This window comes from Ovis aries, chromosome 10 (genome assembly GCF_016772045.2).
Source record: "Ovis aries strain OAR_USU_Benz2616 breed Rambouillet chromosome 10, ARS-UI_Ramb_v3.0, whole genome shotgun sequence".
Taxonomy (NCBI): Eukaryota; Metazoa; Chordata; class Mammalia; order Artiodactyla; family Bovidae; genus Ovis; species Ovis aries.
Genome location: NC_056063.1, coordinates 13,975,527 through 13,994,135, shown reverse-complemented (window position 1 = coordinate 13,994,135; position 18,609 = coordinate 13,975,527). Strand labels below are relative to the sequence as shown.

Sequence of the window (18,609 nt, the reverse complement as noted above, 5' to 3'; positions counted from 1 at the left end):
AAGAGTCAGACACGACTGAGAGACTAACACTTGTACCTCTTAGTCCCCTTCGCTCTTCCCATTGGTAACTACTAGTTTATTCTCTGCATTTGTGAGTCTCTGTTTGGTTGTATTCATTCATCTACTGGTGCCTCTTAATTCGCAGACTCCTTGAAGATGGGGGTCTGTCTTGTTCACCGTATTCCTGCTTTCAAGCACAGGGACCTGCATATAGGAAGCATTTAATAAAGATCTATTGAGTGACTGCATCCCTAGGTGATGTAAATTAACCCGTTTCCCCTAGATTCCTCTTTCTTCAGAATCAGTCAAAACCAAAAGGGACCTCCTACTCTGGCTCTTTCTTAGAGAAAAGTTCCTCAAGTCTGTAACAACAGAGGTCCAGGCTAAGACAGATTGAACCCTGGGCTCTGCCAGTCATTAGCCTTGTGACCCAAGGTACATGGGTTACTCTTAATTTTCTGAAACTTAAGTTTTCTTCTATTGCAAAAAATAAGTGCTAATGACAGCTGTCTCACGGGTTGTTGGGAGTTTTCATGAAATGAAGGATGTAGATGTTACATAGTAAGCTAATTTCCTGCTGTGTACCTCATTGAGAGTGCTTAGGAAATGACATTTTCCTTTCACTTTATGGACTTCAGCTTAAAAAAAAATATTCAGGCCAAGTATTAGTGTTAGTAAAAATGCCTTTAAAATAAAAGTGTCCGCATAAGAACATTAGTTTCCATCTACCTGACATACAGTGATGTTATTGGGAAAAATTATGTCACTGCTTTTTCATGCAAATTTCACTGCTCAAAGAAAGGGCAGTTGGATTAGCTGATGAATAGGAATGGTAGCAAGAGTTTGGGAAGCCTGTTTCCATGAAGATGGTGTCCTCTAAGAAAGAGACTAATGTTAAGAGATTTTCCTGCGGGAAGTCTGGAAATAATGCTACCATTAGTCTTCATGTTGATTGTGTGTCTCACAGTTATATCCACCTTGCTTTTAGCTAATTAATTATGAATAAAGCTCTTTGTGTTGTAGAGATTGTGTCAGGTTGATATGCTGGATAAGTGCAGGAACACATGTCTGCTTCATCGTGCGAGTTATGAAATCATTATCCTGACTGTATTAATGGGCCTAGGCCTGGAGTATGTTTGGAGTTGACAGCTACAGGTTCTTAAGTGCCGTCAGCTCATTCTCTGCGTGGCTCAACCACCACTCATTGCTGCTTATTTTCTTCGTCATCATTTTACAGTAAGCGTTATCTCATATAATAAATCATAAAATTCAGACATGCGCAAGAGTAAGAACATCAGAGCCCTTGATGAACAGACACTCTTTCGCAGTAAGACTAAAAAGGGGGAAAGTGACAATGCTAGTGGGAATTCTTTTAAAATATTTGTTTAGGTTGGGCTTAAGCCATCTAGCTGTGAAAATAATAAACCATGGCAGCAATAGCAATATACTGTAATTCGCGCAAAGCACATTCAGCATAATTTCCTTTTTTATAAATAATAAAACCATAAATAAATGTGATTACTCTCAGCTAACATGAAATTACATTCAGCACGAGGAGCCAGATGTTTTCCTCTCAGATCTGTGTTCTTTAGGGTCAGTTTTCTCGTACTCCCCTGCCGGTAATTTGTAAGTAATCTGTGAATACATAACTGGAGATGGCATTTGATCTTGACCTGAGTTTGGTGAATTTGAAGGGAGACGGAGCTTTGCTTATCTCACGTGCAGGAGGAAAGAAGGGGTCGGATGGAGCCTCAAAACAGCCACTTAAAACTTCCCAGGCTCCAGGCACCCACAGCCTTCTTCTGGAGGCCTCATCCCACATTGTATCAAACATACGAAATGCACTCATGCATGACATTCAATATGACCTTGTCTACACAACTTTTGAGCAGGACTGTTTTCTTTTCCCCCTTGGCCACACTGTACATCATGTGGGACCTTTTTTTTTTTTTTTTTAATAAATTATTTATTTTTTAATTGCTTTACAGAATTGTGTTGGTTTCTACCAAACATCAACAGCGTGTGGGATCTTAGTTCCCTGGTCAGGAATCTGACCTGCACCTCCTGCAGTTGAAGCATGGAGTCCTAACCACTGGGTCACCAGCGAAGTCCCAGGCAGGGTCTTTGTAATTCTGCTTTTGATATTACTTGCCTTCACGTTACTCATTTCATTTACAACCAACTCTGATTTTTGTATAACTGTGCAAGCTCAGGGTGTTTTTTTTTGTTGTTTTTTTTTTTGTTGTTGTTGTTTTTTGCAATGTGAGCAAGCCTTGCTTACAGATGACTTTTAACTCTAATGAGGTCTAAATTTGCTAATTAGAGACGTTGTCATAATACAGAATGCACCGGTATTTCATTAAACGACTATTTGCTTTTGATCGTGCACGTTTCATTGCCGGTTGACACAAGGCATTTTCAGCTCTCCCACATTATCGTAGACATTGGTGCCTTTAGGGCCTCATTGGTAAGAGAGTCATATTTAGAGAAATAGGCTACTTTGCCCGGGCTGATGGGTTCTTAATCTGGAAGATAGGAGTAGAGAAAGAGATTCCATTTGAGGAGCTTAGTCCTCCGAATGCCATCCCCTTGTACAGAAGGAAGGATTTCTTTAAGACATGCTGAAGAGGAGAATTGCATCTCCTGCCGGCACTGACAGGGAGAATGAGTGTTCATGGGAGAAGGTGGGGTGGAGGGTAGCATATTTAAACCTTTGGATTGGATTCTGTTACTGAGAAGGGGATAAGGGAGAGGTGGGGAGAGAAAGGGGAAGGGAGGCAAAGGATGGAATTATGCTCAAATAGCAGCAGCATTTTACACTGACCTTCAACGTTGACTTCAATGCTGGAACCTTCTCATCATCATTTATCCCACCCCCTGTTTTTGAGAGTCTTCCCAAGTGGCTCAGTGGTAAAGAATCCACCTGCCCATTCAAGAGATGTGGGTTCGACCCCTGGGTTGGGAAGAACCCCTGAAGAAGGAAATGGCAACCGACTGCAGTATTCTTGCCTGGAAAATCCCATAGACACAGGAGCCTGTCGGGCTGCAGTCCATGGGGTCACAAAAGAGTCAGACACAACTTAGCTACTGAACAACAGCAACAACTCTTTTCAAATGTTGCCAAGCATGGCCAGTAGCAACCAAGGTTTGACCCATTTCCTCAGGATGCTCCCTGCCAGCCTTGAACTTTCCAGTTGGAAATCTCACTGCATGGGCATTTGCACTGTGCCTTGGTGGCCCCTCCCAACCAGCCCAAACCCTTGTCCCCATCTGTGACTCCCCGAAGAGTAAAAAGGATCATCCCAGGGAACCCAGGGCCTCCAGACTCCTGGCTCCTGGTTACAGAGCATCAGCAAGGGCTGTGGGTGCTCACTTAGGGAAGAGAAAACAAGGTCTCCAGCCCTGGTAACACGCTGGAGCCGAGGTGTCCTGCTCCTGGGGCGATCACGACTGTGGGGCTAATGCTTTATTCATCGTGTTGCAATGGCATCATTAAGAGCACATTAGTTTAAAGAGTAACTAACATGTTCTTGTTGTACCTCCAAGGAGAGAAATTAAACAGGATGAGCAACCAGCTCACACCGGTCACAGCCCCATCCAGGTTTTATTGCAGGTAGATTTCCATAGATTAAAGAGCTCTGCTCAAGGCTTTTTGGAAAACAGGTAACTCATTTACCAGAGTTTGCAGCCATTTAAGGGTCACTTTTTTCACCCTCTACCATTAAAGTGTTCTACTCTGTATCTTAATATATTTTCCACCATTGGGTCAAGGTGTGATATGAGAGTGTAATGAAAAAAAAAACAAAAACCCAGCTGAGTACCAGACAGCACAAATTGTAGAGTTAAATGTCCTCTGCTTTCCCTTACATAAGAAGATGTTTCCAGAAATCACTTTCAGGGCATAAGTATGGTTCAGAATGATCGGTTTATGGCCAATATGCCTTTCTACAACTGTGCATTCCATTAAAAAAAAAAAAAGCTTTTGATCTGTAGGACTGCCTGTGGTTTATAGAGATTACCTCTCTCTTAAAAAAAAAAAGCAGAACAACTTTTTGTTTTATATTGGGGTGTAGCTGATTAACCAACAGTGTGTGACAGTTTCGGGTGAGCAGCGAGGGGACTCAGCCGTCCATGTACATGCATTCTCGCTCAACCTAGATGGTGGCTGTGTCTTTGAAGCCAGAGGTCGACCTGAAGCCTCTTCGGGAGGCATTACCATCTTTCTCCAAAGGACTCTTGTTCTCTCTGCTTTCTCCATCAGCCTCCCATAGTTTTCAAGAGAAGCTTTTCGGTAGCTCCAGCCTTCTACTTACACTGTCTGTTCTGTAGAACTTTTTCAATCGGAAGGAAAGAGAACAGAGCAGGTGCCCACAGAAAAAGCTAGTCTGTTGAGGGGAAGCAAGAATCCCCTGATATGTCCCTGTTTGCTTTTTCTCTTTTCCTTGTTTGTGGCTGCACTGGGTCTTCGTTGCTGTGTCCTCCAGTTGCGCACAGGGCAGGGTGCTCTCTAGTTGCGCTGCGGCGGCTCCCCTTTCGTGCAGCACAGGCTCTAAGGTGCGTGCGCTCAGTAGTTGCGGCTCCTGGGTTCAGTCATCCCACGGCATGTGGGATCTCCCCGGGCCATGGATCAAGCCAGCGTCCCCTGGCTTGCAAGGCGGATTCTCAACCCCTGGACCACCAGAGGATGCCTGTCCTTAATTTCCTTTTATAAACATGTCCGTGACTGACTAATTTGGCAGATATTGAGTTTATACATATCCCTAGTGAGGGGCTGGAAGAATCACTTGCCCGAGGCTGCATGTCACTGTAGAGGCAGGATTGAAAGACAGAGCTCAGATATCTTGTTTTCCAGATAAGACCTCTGCTGAAGGGAGATTTGAACTTTTAAGGCTGTTCCAAAACGGTTGCCTGTCAGCAACATTTTGGGGACTTTTGTGATGAGCTCTCAGGTTAGAATATTGATATTCTATGAACTTCGGTGTGTTTGTCCCCATTGGTAAGTAGCCATTAGTGAGGGGACTTCATTGACCTATTACATGTTTCATAAACAGTTTTCAAGTATAATATTGCCCTTTTCAGAAAATCTAAACTATCATAAGTATGGAAGGTGTCTCTGCAAAGACTCTGAAATATATATTATCATAGTAGCATCCAGTCTTATTTTCTTTTCATTTGTTTTTAATGGAAAGAGAAGTACTTTATTCCCGTGGTCTCAAGCTTTCTCATTTATTACTTTGTTCAGTTTAGAAATATAAAGTGTAATTTTTTAAAAAGCAAAAAGCTCCTGAAAACAAAACAATTTTACCTCTGTCATTTCTGTACACTTACGTAAGTAATGCCAAACAGTATTTTTCCTTGTGTCAAAAGATAATTGGCTTTATCTGCTGTCCTGCCGTGCTGGCTGAGTTATCTCTTTGGCAAAGTTGGTTCTTTTGTTTGGTTACATCATTTCAGAGGGAGACCTTCTGTTTCTCTCAGATTCAGTCCCCACTCCCCTCTCTCAGCATCCAGTTCTTCAGAAATAGATATGTCGTGGGCAAAACTTTATCATCCATTCAGTAACCATTTCCTCCCCTCAGCTGGAAGGACGATGATTTGTAGTTTAAAATTGGCTACTCGACAAAGTAGAAAAAAGGAGGATATAATCACAGACCCTTAATGGCATTTTGTGTTTGAGAAATGGCCAGGCCTGCTTTTTATCCTCTGCGATGCCTGCCAAATGGAAACTTTCCCTTTCTTACCCTGATTTCACATCTTTAGCACTCTACCTATATGCCTTTGTTACACTAATGTACTGCTTAATGGACCTGGAGATGCCATTATTTATGGATTTCAGCTCCTCCAGAGAATAGCCGGGAAGAAGTCTCACAAAAGGAGGACATTGCAGTCACGTGCTTATGACCCTGTGTTGGTTACCAGGGCGGTATGGGGGTCTTAGCTCTTGGAGAGTGACTTGTTAATTACACCAAGACATCTGGAAAAATCTAACATTTTAAAAAATTGTCTTTGATGTTTTAAATTTCATCTTGTGTTCTAGTTTCCAACTGCAACCTTCCCTTTTTTCTTTAGCTTTCAAACCTCCAGCCTTTGAGATTGGACTCTGGAGCTGAATTCTGTCTTTTTGTTCTCTTATTGCTTCCTTGTTTCCCTCTGTTATTTTCCTTTTTACTTCCTTTCCTTCCTTTTATGCCTGAATTTTCTTGAAACACATATATATAATGTGTAATTTATATATAATGACTTAAATGTACAGACTTATAAACAGTTTTATTTGTATACGGAGCATCTGTCATAATTCTAGGTACTGTACTCGCTTGCTGCAGGGTATGCAAAAATGATCAGTTTCCATGATCATTCTCAGTATGCTGTTTATCAGCGATGTAGACATAAACAGCTAATTAGAGTATGAAGTTCCCAGCGCTGGTGTACAGAACACAGAGCTGTGGGAACACAGAGGAGGGAATGCATATCTCCTCTGTCTTCTTGCCTTAACAGAAAGTGAAAGTCGCTCAGTTATGTGTGACTCTTTGTGACCCCATGGACTATACAGTCTGTGGAATTCTCCAGGCCAGAATACTGGAGCGGGGTAGCCTTTCCCCTCTCCAGGGGATCTTCCCAACACAGGGATTGAACCCAGGTCTTCCGCATTGCAGGCGGATTCTTTACCAGCCGAGCCACAAAGGACAAGCTAAACATTACTCAGCACAGAAATGGCACTTTTCCCCTCGGGTGTGCCGGGCTGTGAGACATGTCACATCATGGCCCCTTTGAAGAGTCTAGTGACTTCATGAACATACCAATACAAAGCTAAAGGTTATAGGTCAGGTTTTATTTAAAAAGCTCTGCCGATTTCACGGGTTCAGTAGAAAGTACTACAGGGTTCAACCCTGCCTGAGTCGACCTCAGCCCAGTTCCATCCTCTGCCAAGAAGCAGCTTTTTCTCTTCCATTACCAAGTAGGACCTTTCTAGCTTTAGTTCATGTAATATTCCTACCCTGCAATTCTCTCATCAGAAATTCCCCCACAAAATCCCATTCCTCCTGAACTTTATTATAATCGAAATCTCTTCTTCCAAACGTTAATCCTTTTATTCCACACTAATCCAGAGACATTGATCATTAATATCCAACATCCTCTATGTTTAACAGATATGAAGACTTTATCGTGTGTTATCACATAGTACCCTAAGTTGTCTCTGTCATCAGCTGCCTCCTTATTATCCTCTTCAGGCTCTCTCCTCTAAAGGGTATCCACCGTCCAACAATTACTCCCATATAAAAACTATTAATAAGATGTAATGTAGTCTTTACTGACATTTCCTTAGAGGGGACAGGGGCAAGATTTATGTTGTATATTTCCCAGTAGTCTGGCTTTAGTCATTTCTCTTCTCTGAAGTCCCCTTTTCTCATGAGTGACCCCCAAAGATCCCTTCTTTCTTCCCCCCCTCAAAGCACTTAGCCTTGGTGTCCTTTTGCTTTTTAACCACATTTTGCAGAGAAACTCCACTCTGCCTTGAAACTTAACAGATTCCACCCAGATTCTAGATCAGTTAAGAGGACCTGTTCTCCTTAGAAGCCTGTTGAGTAATCCTCTTCGATAATTAAATATGTCTTTGTGATCTTTTTGTGTTTGAAGAGATAACAGTGAGAATTTTATAAAACTGATGAAAGATACTAGGCTCTTCTTGTTCTTCCTCAGTGGGAAAATTACTGAGTTACTGTTTACCATTATAGGAAGCAGAAATGTCTCCTTTATTCCTAAATGGTTGCTTAAAAATCATGGAGTTAAAACATAAGGAATGTCATTTTAACAATATTGTATGTTGTTTTAAAATATGAGCATTTCCATAACCTCCAGAGAGCATCCTACTGACTACATGGAGATCAAAGTGAGAATATTTTCTTAGTAATAGAAGCAGAAAGTAGAGCTTTGGGAATGCCTTTTTCTTTTTTCTATAAATGTAACCCATGATAATGCTATGACTACTTCCTGTAAATTAAAAAAGTTTCAGTCCTATGAGATAGGTTTCCTTTGGAATCAACTCTTAACAAGACACTAATAAATCTGACTTCCTCAGTATAATTATTCTTCTATTAAAGTAGGCATGAACCTAAGGACTTAGGTCAAATAGATCATTCTTTTACAAAAGAAAAACATTCGATACCCTTTTTTTTAACAGGAATCTGTTTTGTGGACAGTTATACATGGATTTTTATTACTCACAGTGTGTGGGATTTTTATTACTCACAGCGTGTGTATGTATGTGTATGCTTGAGACCTGTAAGAGTTGGACAGGTAGAAAGAGTTGTGTTAGAGCAGGAGAAGCCTGTGTCTTTCTTTTAGGCCAAGTAATATTTTCTTAGGCTTCAGTTCAGTTCAGTCGCTCAGTCATGTCCGACTTTTTGTGACCCCATGAACTGCAGCACGCCAAGCCTCCCTGTCCGTCACCAACTCCTGGAGTTCACACAGACTCACGTCCATCGAGTCAGTGATGCCATCCAGCCATCTCATCCTCTGTCGTCCCCTTCTCCTCCTGCCCCCAATCCCTCCCAGCATCAGGGTCTTTTCCAATGAGTCAGCTCTTCACATCAGGTGGCCAGAGTATTGGAGTTTCAACTTCAACATCAGTCCTTCCAATGAACACCCAGAACTGATCTCCTTTAGGATGGACTGGTTGGATCTCCTTGCAGTCCAAGGGACTCTCAAGAGTCTTCTCCAACACCACAGTTCAAAAGCATCAATTCTTTTGCACTCAGCTTTCTTTATAGTCCAACTCTCACATCCATACGTGACCACTGGAAAAACCGTAGCCTTAATTAGACGGACCTTTGTTGACAAAGTAATGTCTCTGCTTTTTAATATGCTGTCTAGGTTGGTCATAACTTTCCTTCCAGGGAGTAAGCGTCTTTTAATTTCATGGCTGCAGTCACCATCTGCAGTGATTTTGGAGCCCCCCAAAATAAAGTCTGACACTGTTTCCACTGTTTCCCCATCTATTTGCCATGAAGTGATGGGACCAGATGCCATGATCTTAGTTATCTGAATGTTGAGCTTTAATCCAACTTTTTCACTATCCTCTTTCACTTTCATCAAGAGGCTCTTTAGTTCTTCTTCATTTTCTTCCATAAGGGTGGTGTCATCTGCATATCTGAGGTTATTGATGTTTCTCCTGGCAATCTTGATTCCAGCTTGTGCTTCCCTCCAGCCCAGCGTTTCTCATTATGTACTCTGCATAGAAGTTAAATAAGCAGGGTGACAACATAAAGCCTTGATGTACTCCTTGTCATGTTTGGAACCAGTCCATTGTTTCATGACCAATTCTAGCTGTTGCTTCCTGACCTGCATGTAGGTTTCTCAAGAGGCAAGTTAGGTGGTCTGGTGTGCCCATCTCTTTCAGAATTTTCCACAGTTTATAGTCATCCACACAGTCAAAGCCTTGATGAGTTTCAAAAGCTATTTGCTCCATTGATACAGCCTGGTAAAATCCTGAGCATAAATATATTGTATTGAACAATTATGAAATTGGGTGTGAGATTTTGTACTTGAATGAAACTTAACAAAGAACAGATTAGGTTTCCTTTGAACCCTGAACAGAACTGTATTGTTATCCTAGGCATTTTATACATTGGGAATTTGGGAATTCCCAATTCCTGATTGTTTGGGAAGGATCTTATCTCACTAAAAGCTGTAAGTAGAAACTGCCAATTTATAATTGATCATGAATCTCTTGAAGGCTTTTGTAGTTTCATAGCTTGGAAAAAAAAAACCCTAGAGAGAAACATTTATACATCTTTTAAATTATATTGTTTTATAAAGGAACAGTGGAAAAGGAAGAAATATTCTGGTACAATTTAGATGTGGCACAGAAAACTAGGGCAGCACTTACTTTTAGAAATATTAAGTGTTGCTAACTGTTTTAAAATTAATTACATAATTATCCAGTGGAACACCAAGATCCCAGGGTACCTTAATGTCAAGCTACACTTCCAAATAAAATAATAATAATTAATACCTGCTTTATTCCAAGTGCTTTATTGGCTCTAATTTTTAACTCCCCACATGTCTGTTTGTAAATAAACATCACTAAGAATATCAATCTTTTGTATCATTTAGAGATAAGAAAACTAAGGCAGAGAAATTGATTAGAATGATAAATTAGGTATTATGGCCTTGAATCATTTAGAGAGGCAGGTACTCAATAGGAACAATAGATGTTAGTAGAGTATAAAATTCACTCTTGCAACTCTTCATAAATTACTGAATAATAATTAAAATATCACCTTTCTCCCAAGCCAAGTGATAAAGCAAATTAAAAGTTTCGAAGAATTGCAAGGCATCCCTCAGACTGTTGGAAATGCCTGAGGCATGACAGAACTTCCTTCAGAGTCACTATCCTAGGTACGTGGCAGCCACATGAAGCTGTATGTCATTCAAATCATTGGGTTGGCAGATTGAAGAGATGTAATTCATTGAATGTCACAGTGTCATTAGGGGGTAAATTTAGGTTTACAAACCACAACTTGCCAAGGAAACAATACTTTTTTTGGTGAAACAGAAGCAGTTTGTTAGTGTTTTTTCTCCATGAAACAGTAGTTTATTAAGATGGTGATGAAAAGTGTAGGTAGAAGCTATGGGCCACCAGGACACTTGATGCCCCTTTGTAAGGCCGCAGTCATTAAAGTGAAAACTAACACTGGAACAGACAGTTAAAAAGCCAAGAAGACTAACACCACCCCTGAAACACTAGAGCGAAAAAAGGGAAAGTGAAACATGGCCAGTCAGGCTCAAGTCATAAAGCCTACACAACAGAGGGATGTTCTCTGATATAGTGTTCCAGAACTGCAGATTCACTGGATAGGAAAAAGTTGTGATTAATGCCCATGTGGGGAGAGCTTGAGCTAGAAAAGAAGAAAGCAAGCCAACTAAACTTCAGTGGGGCGATAAGTAAGACAAACAGTGACCTTGCAGTGATCCGAACTGCCTCTACTTCTGGGCCATTTGAGCAAAAGAATGAACACATTCTAGCCTGTCTCTGCTTTGGTGTTCTGAAATAGGTGCATGTGGAGAGAAGAAAATTGCTTTAAGGTTTCACCACAGAAATGTCTCTGGTGAGTGGACAGCGAGAGGGCAGGCATTTGGTTACCTATGCGTTGATGTTACTGGCTTTATTTTACATGGTGAGAATCTCTTTGATGGCATTCATTGCCTAAGATAATGGATGCATGTGCTACATAAACACGTTCTGAATTCATTTAGGTGGAAGAGTCTAATTGCATGGTATAAAACATTTGTCCGAGTCTAATTGCGTGGTATAAAACATTTGTCCTAGACATACTAGATATACAAATACACAGGCTGTAACACCAATTCTACAATACCTGTTGAGAGAAGCACATGTTAGAAAAATTTCTAAATAGATACCTAAATAAAAACAAATATTTTGCATTAGTTGTTTTACCCGTCTATGTAAAATTCAAGTGATATATTTTATCTTCTAGTCTCAAACTGGTGAAAGTGTACTTAACGTATACAGAGGAAGGGTATGTTTTTGCATTTCTAAGGATGGAGAGAAAGCATAGCATTTTAAAAACAGTGAAATCTGGAGGGGCCCTTTGCAGCTTTTTGTAATGTTTTATTGTCATTTTTTGATTAGAAAAGTGCTTTGAAGAGGCTTATAAAAATACGTTTATATATAAGCTGTGCAATTCTCAGGAAAACTCAAACCAAACAAAGTATAGCCAGTTCATCATATCTTGTCATAGAAATAAAAAGAGCAAGTGCTTTTCCTCGGTGGCCCCATCACCTTCTGCACTTCTCCAACGGGCAGGCGGCATGCCATTCTTCCCTTCCGCCTTTTCGCACGATTATATTTTGGGCACGTCCTTTACCAATCTCACCGTGAATAGCTTCTTGCTTTTTTTCTCCTTTTCCCACTTTTTCTCCCTCTCTGAATACGTTTCACAGATGACTGTCTTCGAAAATAACATCAATTAATTTTTGAACTTAAAAAAATCACATGTAGCGCAAGTCTGCCCTCTCCATTGATGTGCCGTGTGTGGAGGAGGCTGTGCGGGGCCTGATAAGCCCCGTTTGTGAAGTCTGTTCAGCTGAAGGCCAGGTACTAGCCACTCCACAGACAGGCTGTTTATTCAGTCAGCCCTGCTCCAGGTGGTCGCCAATTGACCCTCACGTCTCCTGGCCCCCAAAACTGAGACACTACAAGGAGGCAGCTTCGCTTCTGTGCGTGCCACTGCAAATTGCCATTGTTTGTTTGCTGCTGTTGTTTGGAGTAGACAACAGATTTGCCCCGGAATTCTTTCTCACCCCACTGCTCTCCCCCTTTTGCAGAATCCGATGATGTCCGCGGGGACCCTGCACTTAGCCATCAAAGTGCTCCTGCCCCTCAGGATGCTCGCAATTCAGTCGTAGGTGCAGGTGGCGTTGAGAGCATCACCCAGTGTTCCCAGAAGCTTCCTCAGATGATGGCTGCAGGTAAATGTCGGTGGCCAGCACAGGACACAAACCGGGCATTTTGCGTCATAGTGGAAAGGCTCCCCAGCCATGAAAACGTGTGTTGAACCAGGAGCCTGGGCTCCTCAAAAAAGCCAGGCCGCGGAACTGGTGAACATCAAAGAGAGTTAACTCGGACTGCCCTGGTAGTCTGGTGGTTAAGATTTTGCCTTCCAGTGTAGAGGGTATGGTTTAGATCCCTCCCATCAGACAGCTTAGATCCCACATGCCTCCAGGCCAAAAAACCAAAACGTAAGAGGGAAGCAAAAATTGTAACAAACTCAATAAAGACTTTAACCAAGGATAATTGAGAAAATAAATTTCTTTTTTTAAAAAAGAGCATTGAGTCCAATTTGATACATTTTGCTATCTTCTTTTTTAGCTCTGTGCTATTTGTTTTCAATATTATTTATTTTGTCTTAATGAAGTCTGTGCTTGTAAGAAATATTTTGGGAGTCACTTCAGACAGACACCTGCATTTAATGTATGAATCTTAATTTTTGTTAAGAATGGAATGTGTTATACGGTAAGTCTTAATAAATTCAATCAGGACCACTTTGACTGCTCAACAGCTGAATTTGGAGATTTGTATTCGATAGTTAGAGGGTGTGCCTGCTTCAGAATTACACTCACAAACAGACAAATTTATTTATTCTTAGCCAATTGACTTGTTTTACCCAAAGAGTCCTGTTCACTGGGGAGCTTAACTAATGTTTCCCTGGGAAAAGGAAGTGATTCTTCATTTTTTTTCCCCCAGAGGTGCGTCCTTAATGGCACACTGAGTATGATATAAACTGCATGTCATTAAGTTCCCTTAACGTGTTCCGTCATGTTGACGTCTGGAGAAGGTGTTGGTGTCGATTACAGTGCCGTATTTTTTTGTGATTTGGGAATGTGCTTAAAGGAAGCCTCACGTCTCTAGAAACGCGATTTGTTTTCAGACACCCTCGCCGGTGGAATCTAAGTCATTTGCTTTCCCACCCGCAGCGGCCGATGGTTTGGGGAGCATCGCAATAGACGCGACCCAGCTGAACATGTCCGTGACGGACCCCACCGCCTGGGCCACCGCCATGAATAACTTGGGCATGGTTCCCGTGGGGTTGCCTGGACAGCAGCTTGTGTCAGGTAAGCTCTCTCTGGGGTTGGAAGAAGCCTACAGCCGTGCCGGCAGGCTTGGGTGCTTGGCACCTCGTAATCTCTCCATGCACAAGTGTCGAGCCTGGCCTGGGATTTATGCCCAGGGCATGTTTGGCAGGCCATGTGCCTGAGCGTCTTGTCCTCATCACCTTGCTGTTCTGCTGAACAGCCGTTCCCAGAAAAAAAACTCACACGCAGTATCTCTCACTGATGGCATTGCAACATGAATTTTGTATTTTAAAAAGGTAAATAGTAGAGCTAATATTTGCTTTCCAATTTGCAAAGCTCTTCCACGGATGTTACAGCATTTGATTCCAGTCTTCTCTTTGAGACAGGTAGGTCCAAATGGTGGTTGCGGCTCAGGTTCGTGTTCCCATGTTAAAAATAGGGAAAGAGGGGCCTGGAGTTTGGGTGGGCGGCTTTTCCAGCACTGAAGTGGCAAGGCTTAGAAGCCCGAGTCAACTGACATTGTGTTCCGTGGTTTCTTTCCATCGTATTTTGGAATTGTCATAATAGTAACGCATTCAAGAGAGAAAATGTTTGGAGACGTCACAAAGTAGGAGGTCTTTGGAAAGAGCTCATCGCTGAATTTAACAAGTTTGGTGCTGATTTTCCATGTGCCCTGTAACAAGTACTTTGGGAAATAGAATAAATATATACATATATAAGTGTCCTTGAGGATTCAGGGAGCATGTCTCCCCGAATTAAAAAACATAATGATTAAAACCAGCAAAAAAAAAAAAAAAAAAGATGGGTAGAATCATGGGCTAAGAGGTGGTTCAGACTAGTACTATAGTGATTTCCAGAAGGATCAATGCCTGGGGTCTGAGGAAAGATGTTATCAGTGAGATGGGATTTGTGCTGCCTGGAAAGATGCTTAGGTCTCCTGTATCCACTTTACTCAACTTATTCACTCACTTAGCATGCATTTTTTGAGGCACTGTCCTGGTGCAGAGGTGGTCCCTGCCTCTCTGCCTTTCCAGAATTTTCAGTGGAAAACTGACAGTTATTATGCTATGTTGCTACAGTGGCGGTTTAGTCCCTAAGTTGTGTTCAACTCTTGTGACGTGGACTATTGCCCACCAGGCTCCTCTGTCCATGAGATTCTCCAGGCAAGAATCCTGGAGTGGGTTGCCATTCCCTTCTCCAGGGGATCTTCCCGACCCAGGGATCAAACCCAGGTCTCAGTCACTAAGTCGTGTCCAACCCTTTGCAACCCCATGGACTGCAGCACGCCAGGCTTCCCTGTCCTTCACTATCTCCTGGAGTTTATTCAGACTCACGTCCATCAAGTCAGTGATGCCATCCAACCATCTCATCCTTTGTCGTCCCCTTCTCCTCCTGCCTTCAGTGTTTCCCAGCATCAGGGTCTTTTCCAATGAGTCAGTTCTTCACATCAGGTGACCAAAGTATTGGAACTTCAGCTTCAGTATCAGTCCTTCCAATGAGTATTCAGGATTGATTTCCTTTAGAATTGATTGGTTTGAGCTCCATACTCTCCAGGGGACTCTCAAGACTTTTCTAGCACCACAGTTCAAAAGCATCAGTTCTTTAACACTCAACCTTCTTTATGGTTCAACTCTCACATCCATGCATGACTACTGGAAAAACCATAGCTTTGACTAGATGGACTTTTGTCGGCAAAGTAATGTCTCTGCTTTTTAATATGCCATCGAGGTTTGTTGTAGCTTTTCTTCCAAGGAGCAAGCATCTTTTAATTTCATGCCTGCAGTCACCATCTGCAGTGATTTTGGAGCCCAAGAAAATAAATTCTGTCACTGTTTCCATTTTTTCCCCATCTATTTGCCTTGAAGTTATGGGACCAGATGGCATAATCTTAGGTTTTTGAATGTTGTTTTAAGCCATGTTTTTCCCTTTCCTCTTTCACCCTCATCAAGAGGCTCTTTAGTTCCTCTTTACTTTCTGCCATTAGAGTAAAATCATCTGCATATCTGAGGTATTAGTATTTCTCCCTGAAATCTTGACTCCAGCTTGTGATTCCTCCAGCCCATCATTTCGCATGATACACTCTGCATAGAAGTTAAATAAGCAGGGTGACAATCCACAGCCTTGACGTACTCCTTTCCCAATTTTGAGCCAGTCTGTTGTTTCAAGTCCAGTTCTAACTCTTGCTTGTTGACCTGCATGCAGGTTTCTCAGGGAGATAGATAAAGTGGTCTGTTATTCTCATCTCTTGAAGGATTTTCCATAGTTTGTTATGATCCACACAGTCAAAGGCTTTAACATTGTCAGTGAGGTAGAAGTAGATGTTTTTCTGGAATCTCTTGCTTTTTCTGTGATCCATCCGATGTTGCCAGTTTGCTCTCTGGCTCCTCTGCCTTTTCGAAATCCAGCTTGTATATCTTGGTTCATGTACTGCTGAAGCCTCGCTTGAAGGATGTGGAGCATTACCTTGCTAGCATGTGAAGTGAGTATAGCTGTACAGCCATTTCAGCATTCTTTGGCATTGCCCTTCTTTGGGATTGGAATTACCCTATGGTCGTTGTTATATGTCAGAAGAACAACTCACTTTTGCACATCAAGTTATATTAGAGTAGACAGGGTACATTAAGTATAAACCTATTGCCTTTGGAGAGTTACTAAGTTTCACACCCACAGATGTGTGTGCTTTGAGCTGAGTTGAGCAAACATTTGATTTTTCGTTTTTTTTTTTGTTTTGTCAATAGGGCAGTACATGTAAGAGTCCAAACTAGCTGTAGGAAGTTATATGTACTGTGTGTGGCAGTGTGCGCATGAATACAAGCATATATGTAATGCTGTTTCTTCTATAACATAACAAAGGAGAAGAGAGGACAGGAAGCAAAGGAAGGCGGGAGACAGGAAAAGGAAAGTCAGATATTAATATTACAAAACATTATGCTTAGGCTTTTTATAAAATTCTCCAAAATGTTATAAAATAAATGCAGTAGAGGCGTAGTCTGCTATGGGATGTGTGTGTATGCACATAAATGACATTTTCTATCATTTGAACATGTGTTTATCCAGACCCCTTTTCCCTAAAGCTAATCTAGACAAATACTTCCTCCTAATAACTTGAGAGTACAGATTTATATGTTTCTGTCCCAAATTTTCCCAGCTGCCTAATTGAAATATTCATGCAGCAGAAATCACTTTACTCTTGACTCCACCTCCACTCCTCTCAGCAAGTGTTGTATGACTTCCAGGGTAAGCCACAACCTCAATAATTCATTATTTTTTTCTTATGATTTTGAGTCTTCTGACATTTTCACCATGACCGATTTATGATTTTCCCAGCAACTTACCATGAAAAGAATTACAGCCCTACTCGTTGTAGAAGATTTACCGTATCTGCCCTGAATTACATTCTCCATCTCCTATATTAGCCAAACTGCTTAAGCTGCGCCTGAGCCTTTCGGGGTCTTCCGGAGCACCCTTCGTCATCCCTCCCCACCCATCAGGGGAACTGCACTCGGCTTTGTCCTCGTGGCGGCCCGCACGCTTCCTTTGTCGAGGCTCTCTCAGGGTGAAGTTCTGTCGTGCTTGGTTGCTGTGTATGTATTGTCTTCCAGTCTTTTCTCTATGGAAGTATTTGAGTGCTATTAAATATAGAAATCTCTATTGCGTATTTTTATTAACATCCTAAATTATTTTTTCCATTTTATAGTTTTATATTAAAATTTTAGAATAATCCTTTGACTAAATCTTCCCCAGTTTTTCTGTATTTGTGCTTAAGCTGTTTGCTTTTTTTTTTTTCCATCTCTCTTATTTATTTATACATCTGCAGTTATTTGCAAAACGTTTACTAGGTGCTATTCAAGATCATGGGAATGTATCGTCAAGCCAAAGTACCTATTCTTAAGGAGCTTATAACACTCTCATGTGTACATAGGTGATACATAATTATTAATTTAATTTTCTATTATTTTGCATAACTCTCAGAGAACAATTACATATATTGTGCTATTCAGCCTTGAAGAAACTTGCAAAAGTAGTGTCATAGACATAAAAAATATTTTCCTTCTTTAGATGTTCTGACATTCACTCCAAATAAAGATGGTAAAAATAAAGATATATATACATGTATTATATATACATTTATATGTGAATATATATATAGAAATAGTGAGTTGAACCAACAGAATTCTTAATCTGATTTAGCTGATTTATCAAAAAGGAGGTTCAAAGTGCAATCAAATTGGACCGTTGTTTTCTGTAATAGATTAAGAATCTATGTTTTTCTTCTTGATATAATATAAATGTATAAGCAATTTCATATAGAATAGTTTATTACTCTATGGCATTTCTTATACTACCTGAAAAATGTCCTCCTAACCCAAACTTACAGTAATGCTCAAACTTGTAAAATCTATTTTTGAAAATTATATAAAGCCATAAGATATGTTTATGTGAAGAAATACTATAGATTCATGAAAGTAGTCTAGTTATTCATTTAAATTATAAATGACTTTGTTAGCTAATTTTTGCTTTTTCTTTGTTTTACAATATATAAATATGTTTAAAGCCATCTGTGCTGAGAGATAGCTGTTCAGTCTGCTTTTCTTCCTGTCATTGTTGATAAAAGTTTGCATAAAAGGTGCCTCTAGCAGTTTTCAGGATCCACAACAGCACAAGATTTATTTCTTCCAAATTAGATTATTGCAAATTTCACATGTTTCCATTTTTTAATAAGTAACCTTAAAAGTTTCAAAAGTATGAACACCTTTGTGATTCTTGATATGTACAGCTAAATATTTCTCCAGTATATTTCCAGCAGCCTAGGTAAAGCTAGTTTGATTTTATACTGTTATACTCTAACTTATTAACTTCATATCTATATGGATTTTCTCACTAGGATCTTTAAGCTGGAGTTAACAAATCTTAATAGGGGCATTTAGGAGCCATGACTATTCATTTTAATCTCAACTGTATCCTTTTACTCTTCCTAGCCAAGTTTCTGGAGAACTTAATCTCTTCAAGTAT

The 18,609-nt window shown here is 40.8% G+C and overlaps 1 protein-coding gene across 6 annotated transcripts in view; it reads left to right on the top strand.

Moving 5' to 3' along the window:
- The window catches only part of ENOX1 (ecto-NOX disulfide-thiol exchanger 1), a 658,121-nt gene that overhangs the window by 399,813 nt on the left and 239,699 nt on the right, over nucleotides 1-18,609 (top strand). For 5 of the 6 annotated variants that reach the window (XM_027973532.3, XM_042254658.2, XM_042254659.2 and 2 more), the window contains 2 exons: nucleotides 12,349-12,492; nucleotides 13,498-13,635. In XM_027973532.3, coding sequence (XP_027829333.1) covers nucleotides 12,480-12,492; nucleotides 13,498-13,635 — 151 coding nt within the window. In that variant the 5' untranslated portion in view covers nucleotides 12,349-12,479. Of the gene's footprint in view, nucleotides 1-10,292; nucleotides 10,399-12,348; nucleotides 12,493-13,497; nucleotides 13,636-18,609 lie in introns of all 6 variants that reach the window. The other variant, XM_060394299.1, reaches the window with a different exon arrangement.